General features: G+C 41.2%; 1 protein-coding gene across 2 annotated transcripts in view; it reads left to right on the forward strand.

Moving 5' to 3' along the window:
* The first annotated feature begins 3,472 nt into the window (after positions 1-3,472).
* PDSS2 (decaprenyl diphosphate synthase subunit 2) overlaps positions 3,473-13,402 on the forward strand; it is a 122,742-nt gene continuing 112,812 nt past the window's right edge. For both annotated transcript variants that reach the window (XM_059833837.1, XM_059833844.1), the window contains exon 1: positions 3,473-3,699. In XM_059833837.1, the coding sequence (XP_059689820.1) occupies positions 3,473-3,699 (227 nt within the window). The remainder of the gene's footprint in view (positions 3,700-13,402) is intronic.

The raw sequence follows: 13,402 nt of genomic DNA on the forward strand, positions 1-13,402 counted from the left end.
CTCTCAAATACTGAGGAGAAATGAGCCAAGAAGAAAAGAAAAAAAAAAAGCATGTGGTTTTGTCCACAACTTAAAATATGGTAAGTACATCATACTTCTGCTTCTGATGGTTTTTGGGAGAGAAAAACTGAGAAACTCTAAATTAGAGGCAGTGCAAGCAGCAATGCCTATGAGTAAGTTGGTCCATCGTTACCCATTATAAGACCCTGGCTTTTCATGCCTGTAACTGTCAAATATTAACTAATTTGTAACGATTTTTTCTGCGATTGGTGTGTCAGCCTGAGGCTGATTTTTAAAATAGTTCAGTCAGATTGCAAAATGAGGTTGGCAAAAAATACATTTTGCTTATGTTAAAAAATATTGTTGGACTGCATGACTGAGAAACTCTCCTATCTCCATGCTCTAAACCCAAAATTTGGCAAAGGATTTGCAAGGATTTGATGGGTGGGGAATGTCTCAGACTGTTTCCATTAAAAACAGACCTCTGGTCAGAATGGTCTTTCCACATTCTACCATCTGAAAAGTCCAACAGTAATGGACACCTGCTGCAGGTTTACTGGGGATAGGCAAGACTTTCCAGCAATGTCTTTTCCTAGCAACAGAGGCCTTTGTGGAGGTGAGCACAAGAACTGAGACAGGGTTCTGCTGTTGCTCCCCACAGTCCCACCCATAAATGTGTGTGAAAAGAAGAGTCCATGATTAGGATGCAGGCTATGCAGGCAAGAGGATGACTGGAATTTAATGAGAAAAAGATGAGGAGGCTGTGACAAGAATGAAAGAACAGTAGCCAGTAGGGATGGTGTGTGGGACTGAAGCGAAGAAGTGAGGAGGTTGAGAGAAAGAAACCGTGAACTTGGACCAGGAGTCAAAAATGGACTACTGAAGTAAGACGGTTACGTTGTTAAGAGAGGGGAAAGGGATGAAGGCACTGGGCTGAGAGTGAGAGACAGAGAGTCCTTGGGTATTACAGTATAGTCTTTTCAAAGACTCTCTTGTGGTCAAAAAAAAGCTGTGAAACTCACTGACAAAATGTATGCTTTATTTCTCCAACAATTGCTGCATTTGAAGAACATCAACCTACTGCTGGGGAATCCTGAGGGAGCTCGAGTGGCAGTGTGCAGCATTGTGGATATCAAGGGTCTTGCCCTAGTTCTAAACCATTTGGACTTAGAAGAATTCTACATAAATGGGGCAGAGGTGTTCAGTGTCTTAGACTGTAACACAAAGAACAGTGATTTTGAAAAGCTGAAGTCTCACATGTTAGGAGATGGTAGGTTTACTGCCTATAGAACCCTAATTCTCCTCAGTTTATATGTATTATTTTAAGCAGACTTTAATTGCATAATCATGTCAGTTCTTCACAGAACACTTACCACATTAAGTGCAAGAATGGATATGGCTCAGGAAACGAATCAAGGAACTTGTCACCATTACAGGATGAGGTACCATGGTAGCTCCTCTTAAGTGCACCCCTCCGGTGATTTTCATTAACTTAGTCTTTCTGCACAGAAACATGCCATTGCATTCTGTCATTTTTAGACTGTGTTTATGAGCTGAAACCCCCTATTTAGCAACAGTTTGTTCTGTGACACTAGCTAACTAAACTGTCTCAATGGCAGCTCCTTCAAAGCAAAGCTTTATTCTCTCAGAGACAGGCAGCACAGAAAGCAAAGATTTGACACCAGAACCTTAACTCTCCTGTCACCTTTTCAGTTTTTGCAGGTTCTCTCCATTCTAGTTTTTCCCCTCCACAGTTTGGGAGAGACTGCTTATGAGATGCCACAGGCATGTCCAGCCATTGTTGACTCCACGGTCAAACTCCCTTCCTTAAGATGATAACTTTTACAGTTTTAGTGTCCATTTTGAGTTGTCTCAGGTGTAAGAACAATAAACACCTTGTCATTGTCACTGGAACCAGGTAAGGGCATTCCTTTTTAGCAGCTTCCCCCTTGTAATTTCAAGAGGTACTTGTGCTTTCCTGGACTGCAATTGACCTTTCTTTGTGATGGAATCATTTCCTATTTGCACCTTCTTTTACAGTATCCTTCAATGTAACTCTTTTTCATCATGTGGAATAATGCAAACAAAATAAAATGACCTGTATCTTGTATTTATAAAGATAAGAAACATTCATTTTTCATGTGAATGTAGTCAATGGGACTGTTTTCTCATCAGAACTCTGCCTGGTTTGTTGCAACAAAGCCTGAAAGTTATAGGAGGAATGGATGTTAGTGATTGTAAAGACAGAATAGATCATATTCTTGCTGCAGTATTTGTTGAATTGAGGAAATCACTTAAATCCAATTTCTGAAGATGGCCAGTGAATTTTCCTCCTCTGGGGTACAGAAAATCCATTCTCTGAATTCACAAAAGCTTTGGCTGCATGTAGGTGCAAAGAGGCATCAGTGATGACTGTGCTTAGAATAAATGAAAGACTACATGATATACAGTAGACCACACTGTTGAATTGCAGGACCCAGAAGTCTTCAGCTGAACACTCAAAATTAGTTGTAACTTTGACGTTAACTGTTTGGTTGACAGTACCTCTTCAGCTCACAAGGAGGCTGTTCATAAACCCCTCAGCTGTGTCATAGTGGAGCACCATGGGACAAACCTACAAGAAAAGGCAGAGCATGCAGTAAATAAGGCCTGCTGGTGCTATGTCCCAACCAGCTACGGGAAAAGACAAAAAAGAATGCCCATACACTGCAATTATGAAAACAGAAAACATGACTGTGTAGCTAAAGACTACACATTGAACACTTATGTGGAACTTGAACTCTCTTCCCTGATGGTCTCTGTATGCAACACTAGGAGCAGGCAGAGTCCATCCCCTTCTGGGGGGCATCCCCAGCCAGCCAAGAGCCCTGGCCCAGCGCGGGGAGAATTCCCCCTCCAGCTGGGCCCTCTGGCATGGCCGGGCTGGCCAGGCCGGCCCACACAAGCCGCTCTGAAAGGCGGCTAGCACAGAGTGGGGAAGAAGAGGCAGCAGCCCTTTACCCAGTGCAAGGGCTAAGGATGAAGAAAATGGGTGGATATACCCTGTAAACATCAGAGTCCCTTCCCCGGGAGCCGACCTCCTCACCCGGGACCCCCCAACTCCGACACCGCCACCCCCCTCCCAGCCGCCACTGCCGTCAGGCGAGGAAGCCGGATGGGAAAGGGAAGGGAGAGCCTTGCCGCCCTCGCTTTACGGCCCGGCATGTTTTGCGACCGCCAAGATGGCTGCCCCCAGGGCACAATGAGCCCGCTCCGGCCGCCGTCGCGCCGCTGCGGGGGACGCGGGCAGGCAGCGCGGCCGCCGCGGCGTCCCGCCGCCCGGGGCTGAGCCGCCTGCTGACGGCGGTGTGCGGGGGGGTCCTCCGGCCGCAGCGAGAGAGAAGGACGACTCGTTCCGCGGCCGCTTGTTCTGCGGGGCCCCGCCGGGAGAGAGGAGCCGGCGCCGGGGGCCTCCCCGGGGCAGTGGGGGGCGATGTGGGGCGCCTTGCTGCGGCGTGGGGGCCGCGGCGCCGGCGTCCTCCGGGGTCTGGCGTCGGGGGGCCCACCCTGGAGCCAGGTGGTGTCGGAGGCCGAGAAGATCGTGGGGTACCCGACGTCCTTCATGAGCCTGCGGTGCCTGCTGAGCGACGAGCTCAGCAACATCGCCATGCAGGTCCGGAAGCTGGTGGGCACCAAGCACCCGCTGCTCGACACCGCCCGGTAAGCACCCGGCCCGCCGGGGAGAAGCTGCCCGCCGCCCCGCCGGCTGGGGCGTCCGGGGGCGCTGGGGCCTCGGCCCCGGCCTCCGCGGTGGGATCCGCCGGCAGCCCTCGGGAGGCTTGTCAAAACTTGTGGGAAGTTTTGGGCCTCGTTGGTTGTCAGGAGTGGAGGCTCGGGCCGGTGGCGGTGGTCGGCATCGCTTCATGGGCCCTCGGGTGGGGGGGCGGGCGCGTCGGCCGTGGCAGGTGCGGTGCCCGAGAGCGACCGTGGAGGTGCCGTCAGTGGCGTGTCCCTAGGGAAGCCCTGCCTTCAGCCCTGAGGTTTTGCGTGGGCCGCCAGCTCTCCGCTCCAGGATCTTAATTTCCTTGCTGCAACAGGTTTTCCCTTCGGTTATCCTCTGTCGTTCAGAAGTTGCTTCGTTGTAACGCCACGTGCAACGAATGAGTTTCCCCATGCGACGTGCAAAAAAATCCCTTGATAATGGAAGAAGTATGGCTGTCTCACTAACAGTTAGGTATTTTTTTAATATTAAGGACTATATTGTGAGGACACCAGTGGAAAAAACAGGGGAACTAATCAACTTAAAAGCTCAAAATGACACTGCTCTGAGCTGTGTATTTTGTTACTAAGAGCTTTAGAAAACGTTTTCCATTTTGGAATATCCAGCTGGGAGCTGTGAGTTTTCGTATATTGTTGAGATTTTTAGGGTTGCTAAGCTGATTATCCACTCCTTAAGGCAAACTAATGGAAGACGTGCATTCTTGCTATGAAGCAGAAGTTGGTATTCTTGGGCGGTGTTTTCTTCGACTGTAAAACAAGAACTGATTGGCAGTGTTTTTTTTAAACACTAAAATGCCAGAGGCTTACAAAATTAAAAAAAAAAAAGTGCAATTTTCAAAGGGCATTTGGTTACGGGTTTTGGGGGGTGGTTTTTGTTTGATAGAACTGTGTGTGCTATAACTGCAAATATAGCAATGTTAATAGAACCCAAGTTCAATATGTGCAGTATTTTTAAACAGGTGTAAAACAAAAATTAGCATTCGTTCAAAACAAATGTTCTGCTTTTCTTTTAAAGAATAAAAATTGTAGCTGTGTAATGGTCTTTGGCAACTCCACAGTTATGGTGTAATGATATAAAAACAAGATATATTTTTCAAGCTCTCTGTCTCTAAATCTGGTTGTCTTGAGTGACCAAAAGGAGTACAGGGGACAAATATAGCTTTTTAAAGAAACATTGTGTGGGGGGGGATTTAGATACTGGCTTTAAGTAGACTTTTCTGGAAGAGACAAATCAACTTGTTAATAAAAATGGAAAATACTTGACTTTAGAAAATGCTGGTGAAGGGGATTTTGTTGAATTGTTTATAAATGCTGGTTGTGATACTATGATAAGCTTAGCAAAGATTTTTGGTTTTCTTTTTTAAGAGGAGGGACAAGAAGGAAATGTTTTTCTGCCTTTGGATCCAAGTTTAAGGTCGGTTGATGGAATGCAGGGAATAAGAGGATCAAAGCGCAGTCAATGTATTCGGGCTCTTAAGCTTCCACTGCAGTCGTAGAAGCATCATAGAGAACCGCAGTGCTGAAGTCGGACTTCAATGTTAGCTTTAGAGAGTCTGTTCAATGTGTAGTAGTTGCTGGTTTATTTGTGAATTAAGTTTAAATACAGTATTTTGAGGCGTGGTTGGAGGTTTTGTGGTGGAGCTGTGATATATGGGGTTTCTTTTGTTGTTTTAAGTGGGTTGCTTCAGGCTTAATTCCGTAAGCCTGTGGCTTGTGGAACACCAGTAGGAATATAATCATGCACAGGGTCAGGAGGATTGAATCCATTCATTTTTTAAATTCGTGTATGTTTCAGAGTACACTACTAACCTGATGTGTCATGGTGGAAACAAAAGTCTGTATTTACTCACATAAAACTGAAACCGTGTGCCCTTATTTTGGATGTTCTTATTTGGCTTCACTGGTATTTCCAAAGGCTTTGTTGCAGATGTATTTCCAATGGCCTTGACCTTTGTATTATAAGAAGAGCTAATTTCCTGCTGACGAGTTTTAGTACACCTGTAGCAATACACAAATTGTACCTTACCTTGTTTTATGGTATGATTTTGCAATAAGGTGAATTTTGACCTTGTTCTTTCTTAGCAATCTTAATAATCTCTTTCTGAAATTTGGCTGTTGTATGTTTGACTGTAGATGTGATTGATTTTAGTTATGGGTCTGAGATCTATGTTCTGACTTACCATAGCTGTTTAGGAAACAGGTCTTGATTTTTCAACACTAGGTACATGTTTTAAATCTCTGGCTCATTACCCATGCTTATAAAATAACATAGGTTTCCTGTCATGTGTTCAGGCAAATGTTTTAAAGCATGGGTGTCTTAAATATGTTCTTTGGTGATTTCTTGAAAAATTTAAATGATTGATGTGTTCTGCAACTCTAATCTTTTGGATTGTGAGTGCATAAATACTGTATACGTCTATTAAGTACTTCAGCACTCGAAGGGATTTTTCTATTTGTGGGAACATCTGAAAAATCTGTCCAGTAAAATTGATTAATTGCATGTGCTGTTTCTCAAGTATCTACTAATTTATTTTTGTGGTTGTAAGTGGTAACAGTCAAATTATGATTGCTTGCTGTCATCTCTAAGCGATATTAATTTTCTTTAACATTCTTTGACTGGTGGCATTTTGTCATCAGTGTTTTTGTGTCTGCCCTCCCTCCTGTCTAAATGCTTTGCTAGCCTTTGAAGTCTTTCTTAGACCGTTAGGGGTTTCCTAAGCATTGATAGAAAATCCTCTGCTTTATCTGTGCAGAACAGGTTCTGAGCTGAGACAGTATAAGACTTAATTGCCTCCACATCGAAAGCCTTTAGTGTAACAGGAGCACTGATGAGCATTTTTAACCTTTTGCCGAGCTTTGGGTCACTAGGCTGTTGCAACGCATGGCCTGTGCTGAGAGCCTTGAAGAAGGTAGGTTACAGATAACTGTCCATGTGAGACAGGACATGTGGAGGAACAGCTGTTGGGGCAGTATACGTTGCTCTGATGATCCCATCCGTTTCTTCCTCTCGTTTGGCTGCGGCGGTGGCAGCTCCTGGGTGTAAGTGCCTGCCATGAATCAGGACTGCAGCAGGTGTTCTTCTGGGATGATGTGCGACCCTGATACCTCCTACCAAGCCTGTGCCTGGCCAGCAGCTTTAAGTCTGTGAGCTATTGCTGACTCTGCTCTTGGGAGGGCAGAGATGAGTAACTGAGCCCTGCAGTGAGGGATATGGGAGTTCTGTAATCCATGTGGTAAAGTCGAGTTTATCTTTTTTCTTTTTTTTTATTTTTAAGTTTTTGATTTCTTAAGTCAGCCACATAAAGTGAACATCCTCAGTACTAGCTTTGCCAGACTTGTTAGTAAGAGGGCGAAATGTGAGGGAAAGGTTACATTTCATTTTAGAAAGGCTAATGTTTAGTGGTTAACAGATCATTGGAAGTTGGGGTATCTGGATTATATTCACAGCTGTGCTTTTGGCTCTCTGACTAGGGCAAGTCACTTAATTTTTCATACTTGCATTTACTTATCTGTAAAATGAATAATATAGCATCTGTTTTCTGGAGGTGTTACACTTCATTCATTACAGCCTATGTCGATCACTGATCTTTGAGTGGAAAATGGTGCATGAGCAATATTAATAAAGAATATTTTAAACAAATACTGTCATTAAAATATTCACCTCTAATGGATACTCTGGAAACAAAATTGCAGTCTGACTACTGCTGGATTTTTCTGTTTGTAGTCCTGTGCATCACTGTATGGTTCTTCAGAGCTTTCTGGTATTTTTTTCCCTGTAATGAAGTGTTTTCAGCAGCTACTCAATTCTAACATTTAAATCTTACTGCTCTTCAGGCTTTGTTGGACTAAATGAAAATTTTTTTCAATGCATGAACATATGACCTTCTTTTTAGTTGGGAAGAAAATATATCTCCAATCTTCTCTCTTCTCTTTTCCCCTCCTTTCTAGGCTAGCATACGTCCTTCTTAATATAGGAAAGAGTCTGTAATTGGCACAGCGATCTACTTTTCTCAAATACGTAGTGTGAGTAAGATTTTCTTGATTATTTAATCTCCCTTGAGAAGGGTATAGCTTGCTGCAGATTATAAACAGTAAACATTATGGCCAATGCATCACTTTTATAATATCAATAAATGAAATGGAACACTTCAAACACGTAAAATTATTATGGGATACCATTTAGCTCTAGCCATTCTGTCATTAGCATGTGGGAGGAATGATTGTATTTTAGTTCTGTCAGAATTGTTTGTTGGTGATAAATGCTTAAGTAGACTTAGTTACAGTTTTCCTGGATTATTACAGAAATAAAAAGCCTCGATAGACTAGGTTTTGTTCTGTTGCAGCCCACTCCATGTAGATCTCTAGCCATTTTAAGCATCAAACATAAAATGCAAGCTTCAAGATTACATGCTTTTCGGTTAAAATGTCCTATTACATTTGTTCCCTGATAGTTCTGTTTCTCTGTCAGCTTGAAATGGCTTAGTTCAGTAAGACAAACCTTGTAACTTCAGATGCATTTGCCCTCCTATGTGGGTGACTGATTTCAGTGTAGACCTACGGATTTGTTCCAGCTTGGTGTTGATGCAATTGTTATGGCCAGTTTATATTTTGTTTTAACAGAATGGTGGCTTTAAAACTATCCTTTTTTTTAGTTGTAGGTGCCGAGATTGACTAAGAGTAGCTTTTTAGCAACTTGTTTCAAATATTAATTAATTTTTTTTATTTTCTGGGCTAGAAGAATGAAAGTGTCTATTTACTTGGCAGTGGCTAATGTGGTAACTTTTTCTGAAAACAGCCAGCAGCTGGATACTCAAAGTGACAAGCAGAGGGTCTGGTCAGCTTACAGCTTCTAGAACTAAAACTTACTACAGTCTTTTAAGTTCTACTGAATTGCTCAATCTGTAATGGACCTTGGGGGCATAAAGTCTCTCTCCTGCTGTTGCTAAATCAAAAGTTAAAGCATGTTTGCATTCACTAAATTTTATTGGTTTTTCAGCCTGCTGTAACACTTTGCAAAAGTATTTTTGTGGTAGAGAGATGTGATTTTTATAATTGTGGTCAGAATGCCTGTGAAGTTAGCTATGAGGTAGCAGTTGTGTCATTTCCTATGTTTACCACGGAGATCTGTTGGACTTCCTGAAAGCACTGGCCACCAAAGCCAGCATGCAGGCCACCTTGGCAGAAAGTCTCAGTAGTGATGTCAGAAACGCAGAAATATTTTTCCTGCTTGATATGTTTGATACTATTTGCAAAATTACTGAAATACTGGTGGTTATAGGAAGTTTGTCTTTGTCCAGGAAGACTGTTTCCCAAAGAAGTCTGCATAACTGATGGAAACAGAAGTGCTCTCAGGAGAGCTCCAGTTGAAGCTCTGGAGTTAAATTCTTGCTTTGACTCACCCAATCAAGAAACTTCTTTCTTTCAAGAAAGTCTGGTCTCTCTTAGCTAAGTTAGGTTTTGTGAATATCTGTATGTTTTGATAGACTTGAGTAGTAACTTCAAAAACCTTGTCATGTTACGTGTCTTACAAATGTTGGTCCTCCCTAGGGCTTTCTGTTACCACGCTTACCATCAACTAAACCATTCTTAGACACCAAAAATCAGTTTCTTGTGTATTTTGGCTAAATGAACTCACAAAGAGTGGCAAAGTTAACTTTGCCAGGTAAAAAGACATGGAGGAAATTAAACCATTGTAGGTTCATACATGGACTGAAACTTCCTTCTATATCTGATTCCTTCCACGTTCTTCCTTCTACCTGTGGCCTTCACTATGGTTTTCAGTTAGCCACCACTTAATATATTGTCTTGTACAGTTAAGGGGAAGAGAGAATCCATTTTTGTAGGTCACGCTCATTCTTTACGCTTTAGTAAGATGGAATGGAATGAATAGATATGTGCTGTTTGTTCTTTCTCCCAAATTTTGTTTTTTTTGTTTCTCTTCCTGCATAAGTTTCACCAGTGTATGTTTTTTACTATTTTCTCCACCAGCAACATTACATTCATATACATAAATGCTCATATCCATCAGCCGTTACTGCTCTTTTGAAAAGCTGTCAGTAGATGAGAAGTTGAAGTTCTGACTCCAGAAGATGAGAGTTACATCAGAATTTGAACACTTGGGCTTGAGGTTCACAATTCACATTTAAGGGGCCTTAACAATTGGGAATGTAAGCTGAAAAAATCCAACATACCAAAGCTAAAAAAACTGACATACACACAGTAGTATTCTGAGCAAGATAGGTTGACAGTCTTAAGTTGTAGTGACCTTCCTGTTTGCCATCTGTGTAGTGGGCAAACTGTATCATAGTGATGAAGACATCCCAAAGGAGTAAAAAAGTGTTTACTCATGTTTGGTGCTTTTATTCTCAAAGATTCATTCATTTTTTCTTTTCTTCTTTTCTTTTTTTTTTTTTTTAACTGTATTGGTAAGCCCTAGCTCAAGAAGTAAAAGCAGTCATTTATCGTCATGATCATGGGTTTACTACAAATGTTGAGAGAGGCTGAACTGATGACTAAACAGCTAGTTTTCAGCTGTAGTGGTGCCGAGTTCTTGTCTTGTCATTCGCTGATAGTATTTGTGTGGGGGAATTTATGCAAAGGTTGTTTAATTATATAGTACAATACCAGTTTTGCTGAATATTTTGCCACCCTAAGCAAAGTAGGATTGAGTAGCAAATCAGCAGTATGGATGTGCAAAAGCAAATTAAATTCTCTTGCATTTGAATAATTGTTTTTTGCAATGATTCTCATTTAAATATCCATGTTAAATCCAGGTTTCTGTGCTTATGAGGAAGGTATTATTTCAGCATGTAGGGTGGTCTTAGTAAATCAAGTGTATTTAGTAGGTGATGTTGTTGTTTGGGAATTTCTGAATTATTTACAATGAAAACTAATATGCTGTCCTGATATTGGACAATTTCTAGTATGTTTTATAGGGAATATGAGTCTGAAGATTTCAGCAGAATTTCATGTACAACTCATTCTGATTAAATGAAAGATCTTGGGATTGCTTAAGCTTGGGTTTCAAGCATGTGAAAAAGAAACTGAATGTATAATGAACAGCTCCAAGTGCCAATCAGTCTTGAAAGGATGTAGTATACCACACCTAGAGCAAACTTGGCTTTACTTTAGGTGTACAGCAGCCTAAGCATCTTTTTAAAATAAAGGTAACTTGTAAAGTTCATATCTGTTCTTTTCTGCTTTCAAGTACAATTGATTCGTAACGCATGTGAATATTGAATACCAAGTTTAATATACCAGTGAATGACTGTTATGTCAATATTTGCTCTACACAGGAAAAGAGTACTGAATAAATGGAGATAGTTTTGAAACAATTCTTTCTGTAACCCAGAAAAGGGTTTCCAAATATGCCTTTATACAAAGCGCAAATGAGAACCGATGTTATAGAGAAATCAAAATTCATATTTGGGTCACTGGAAACTGTTTTCACTCAGTGAATCTTCTATTTGGCTCTGCTAAGTTAACTTCCTTGCCTCACAAGAATAAGGGAAAAAGTACTTTTCCTAGGGCTTTCACTCTTTCTGAGGTCTATATTTTGTAGCTTGCAAAAAGTGTTCTCCCCTACTCAAGATATTTCCCCCCTCTGCCGCCTTTTTCGTTGATGCTGCCTCCCAATTGAATTCTCTCCGTGTTTTGGAGGCTGTGGCAGTGACAGGAGACCCCGTTAACAAGTCAACACGAGCATTTTCAGAATTCCTCCAAAAACCGTGTGTAACACTGTGTCCTCTATAGCACTTTGTAAATCTGTTCAGGAAAATACAAAGTTCACAAAGGACAGACCTAAGCTTGGGAGTTAGATGTTTCCGTACTTACACTATTGCTTTCTCCTAGGGGTGGCAGACCATTGTCTTAAATTACTAATATCTGTCCTTTACCCCACATCTGAGTGTCTTAGGTTCCCTCAGGGTAGGCAGACTGTCTGCAGTGCTTGCCCTAAAGGAACTACTGCTAGAGACAAAACTGACAGACTATAAAGGAACACCATGAATTTAAAAATCGGATCTATCACAGAAATTAAGTTTAAAATCTGTAGCAGCTGCTTTGCTGTCCTTGAATTGTCCCTGCCAATTCTCTGGCATTGAGACTCACTTTAGCTTAATTTTTTTTCTTCTCTCTTGCTGTGTGAAAGATTCATTTAAGGAAAGAAAAACTGATCATATAGGAAGGCTGGTGAGACTCATTATACGTGAGCTTTTATCAAACACATGCTGTGAACTAGCTAGATTTTACTTATAATGATAGATAGGGCTTAGAAATTTGCTTCAATGTCTGACTTAACTGAGAAACTCTAGGACCTGTTCAGCCTGCTGGAGGTTCTTCAGGTGAGCCACAGTCATCTTTTCTTCAATCCTCAGCTATTCCTAAAGAAGCATTAGGGGCTCCAGCTTTTGCATTCATCTTTCTCATTTCCTTTCCACTTAAATTACAAGTGATGGTTGTTCCCATTTTGCTTTCTTGTTCCTCCAGTTCCTTTCTTCAAAATAGCATTAGTTGGTTCTTCTCCGTGGCTGCTCATCCATTTTGGGGGAAAAACAAAGAAAGGCCTATAGGAAATCCTCTGTTTCTTAATAGAATGAAAGTGTATAATAAACATCTAGTTTGTTTTGTTCCCCTTTTCTTCTTCCCAGCTAGGGAAAGAAGTCATACCTAGGCACTATTGATTCAGCTTTATTTTTCTAGTTAAAAAACATGAACAAGCAAACCCCATGGCCTCCACTACTAATTTGTTTCAAAAAGTACTCCCTTTAGAAGGAGCTTTCTTCAAGATCAAGTTGAAATTATTTATGATTATTTGTTACCTAAACAATCCTAGAAACATTAATTGATTGGCTTGATAGCTGCCACTAAGTATGCTCAAAATTGATTCATTTTATAGAATTTGAACTCTTTAAAAAAAAAAAAAAATATTCCCCCTAACAACTTCCATTATTTTTTTCTAGATCTTCACACTTGTGGTGCAAACTTGCTGGAATGACAGCTATCGTTTTCCTTAACTGCCTGTTCAGCACACCCCGCAAAACAATCATAATCAAAGGGTTAATACATCTATATGCTGTCACTGGGCCTTGAAATAGCTTACATATTGCCCTTTAAAAAAAAAAAAAAAAAGAAAAGAAAAATTCTGTATTTCAGTCACAAAGTAGGTCTGGGTCTGTAACAGAATGTGCTTGTGTAGACCCAGCCTGCAAATGCATAGTCCTGATCAAGGCAATTTGAGGGTAATCATCCGTGCCAACATGCTTTGTGTCTGGTTGTCATCTGAATGATTAGCCAGTAGCAGAAGGACCATAATTAGTTGATTTGGTAAGACTGCTTTTAATCAAACTTAACAGAAAGTTCAAGTTGTTAAGAGCTACATGGAATACTTGTTAGATCCAATACACAAGACAAAGCTCTATGATCACAAGTAGAAATCATCTCTTTTGCACGTTTGAAAAATGATTGTGCTAGCATGTATGTTTGTTAGTGATAACTTTTTTCCCCAAAGATGCATTGTGTTGATGTTAAATTAGTGTTGAACTTTGAGACTGAATATGTCAGAGCCACTGTGTTTTGATATTATTAAAATTCATATATTTCATAGGCTAGAAAATAAAGGTTCCTGTGATATATCAGTGCAGCC

The sequence above is a fragment of the Gavia stellata genome, chromosome 2 (assembly GCF_030936135.1).
Source record: "Gavia stellata isolate bGavSte3 chromosome 2, bGavSte3.hap2, whole genome shotgun sequence".
Lineage (NCBI taxonomy): Eukaryota > Metazoa > Chordata > Aves > Gaviiformes > Gaviidae > Gavia > Gavia stellata.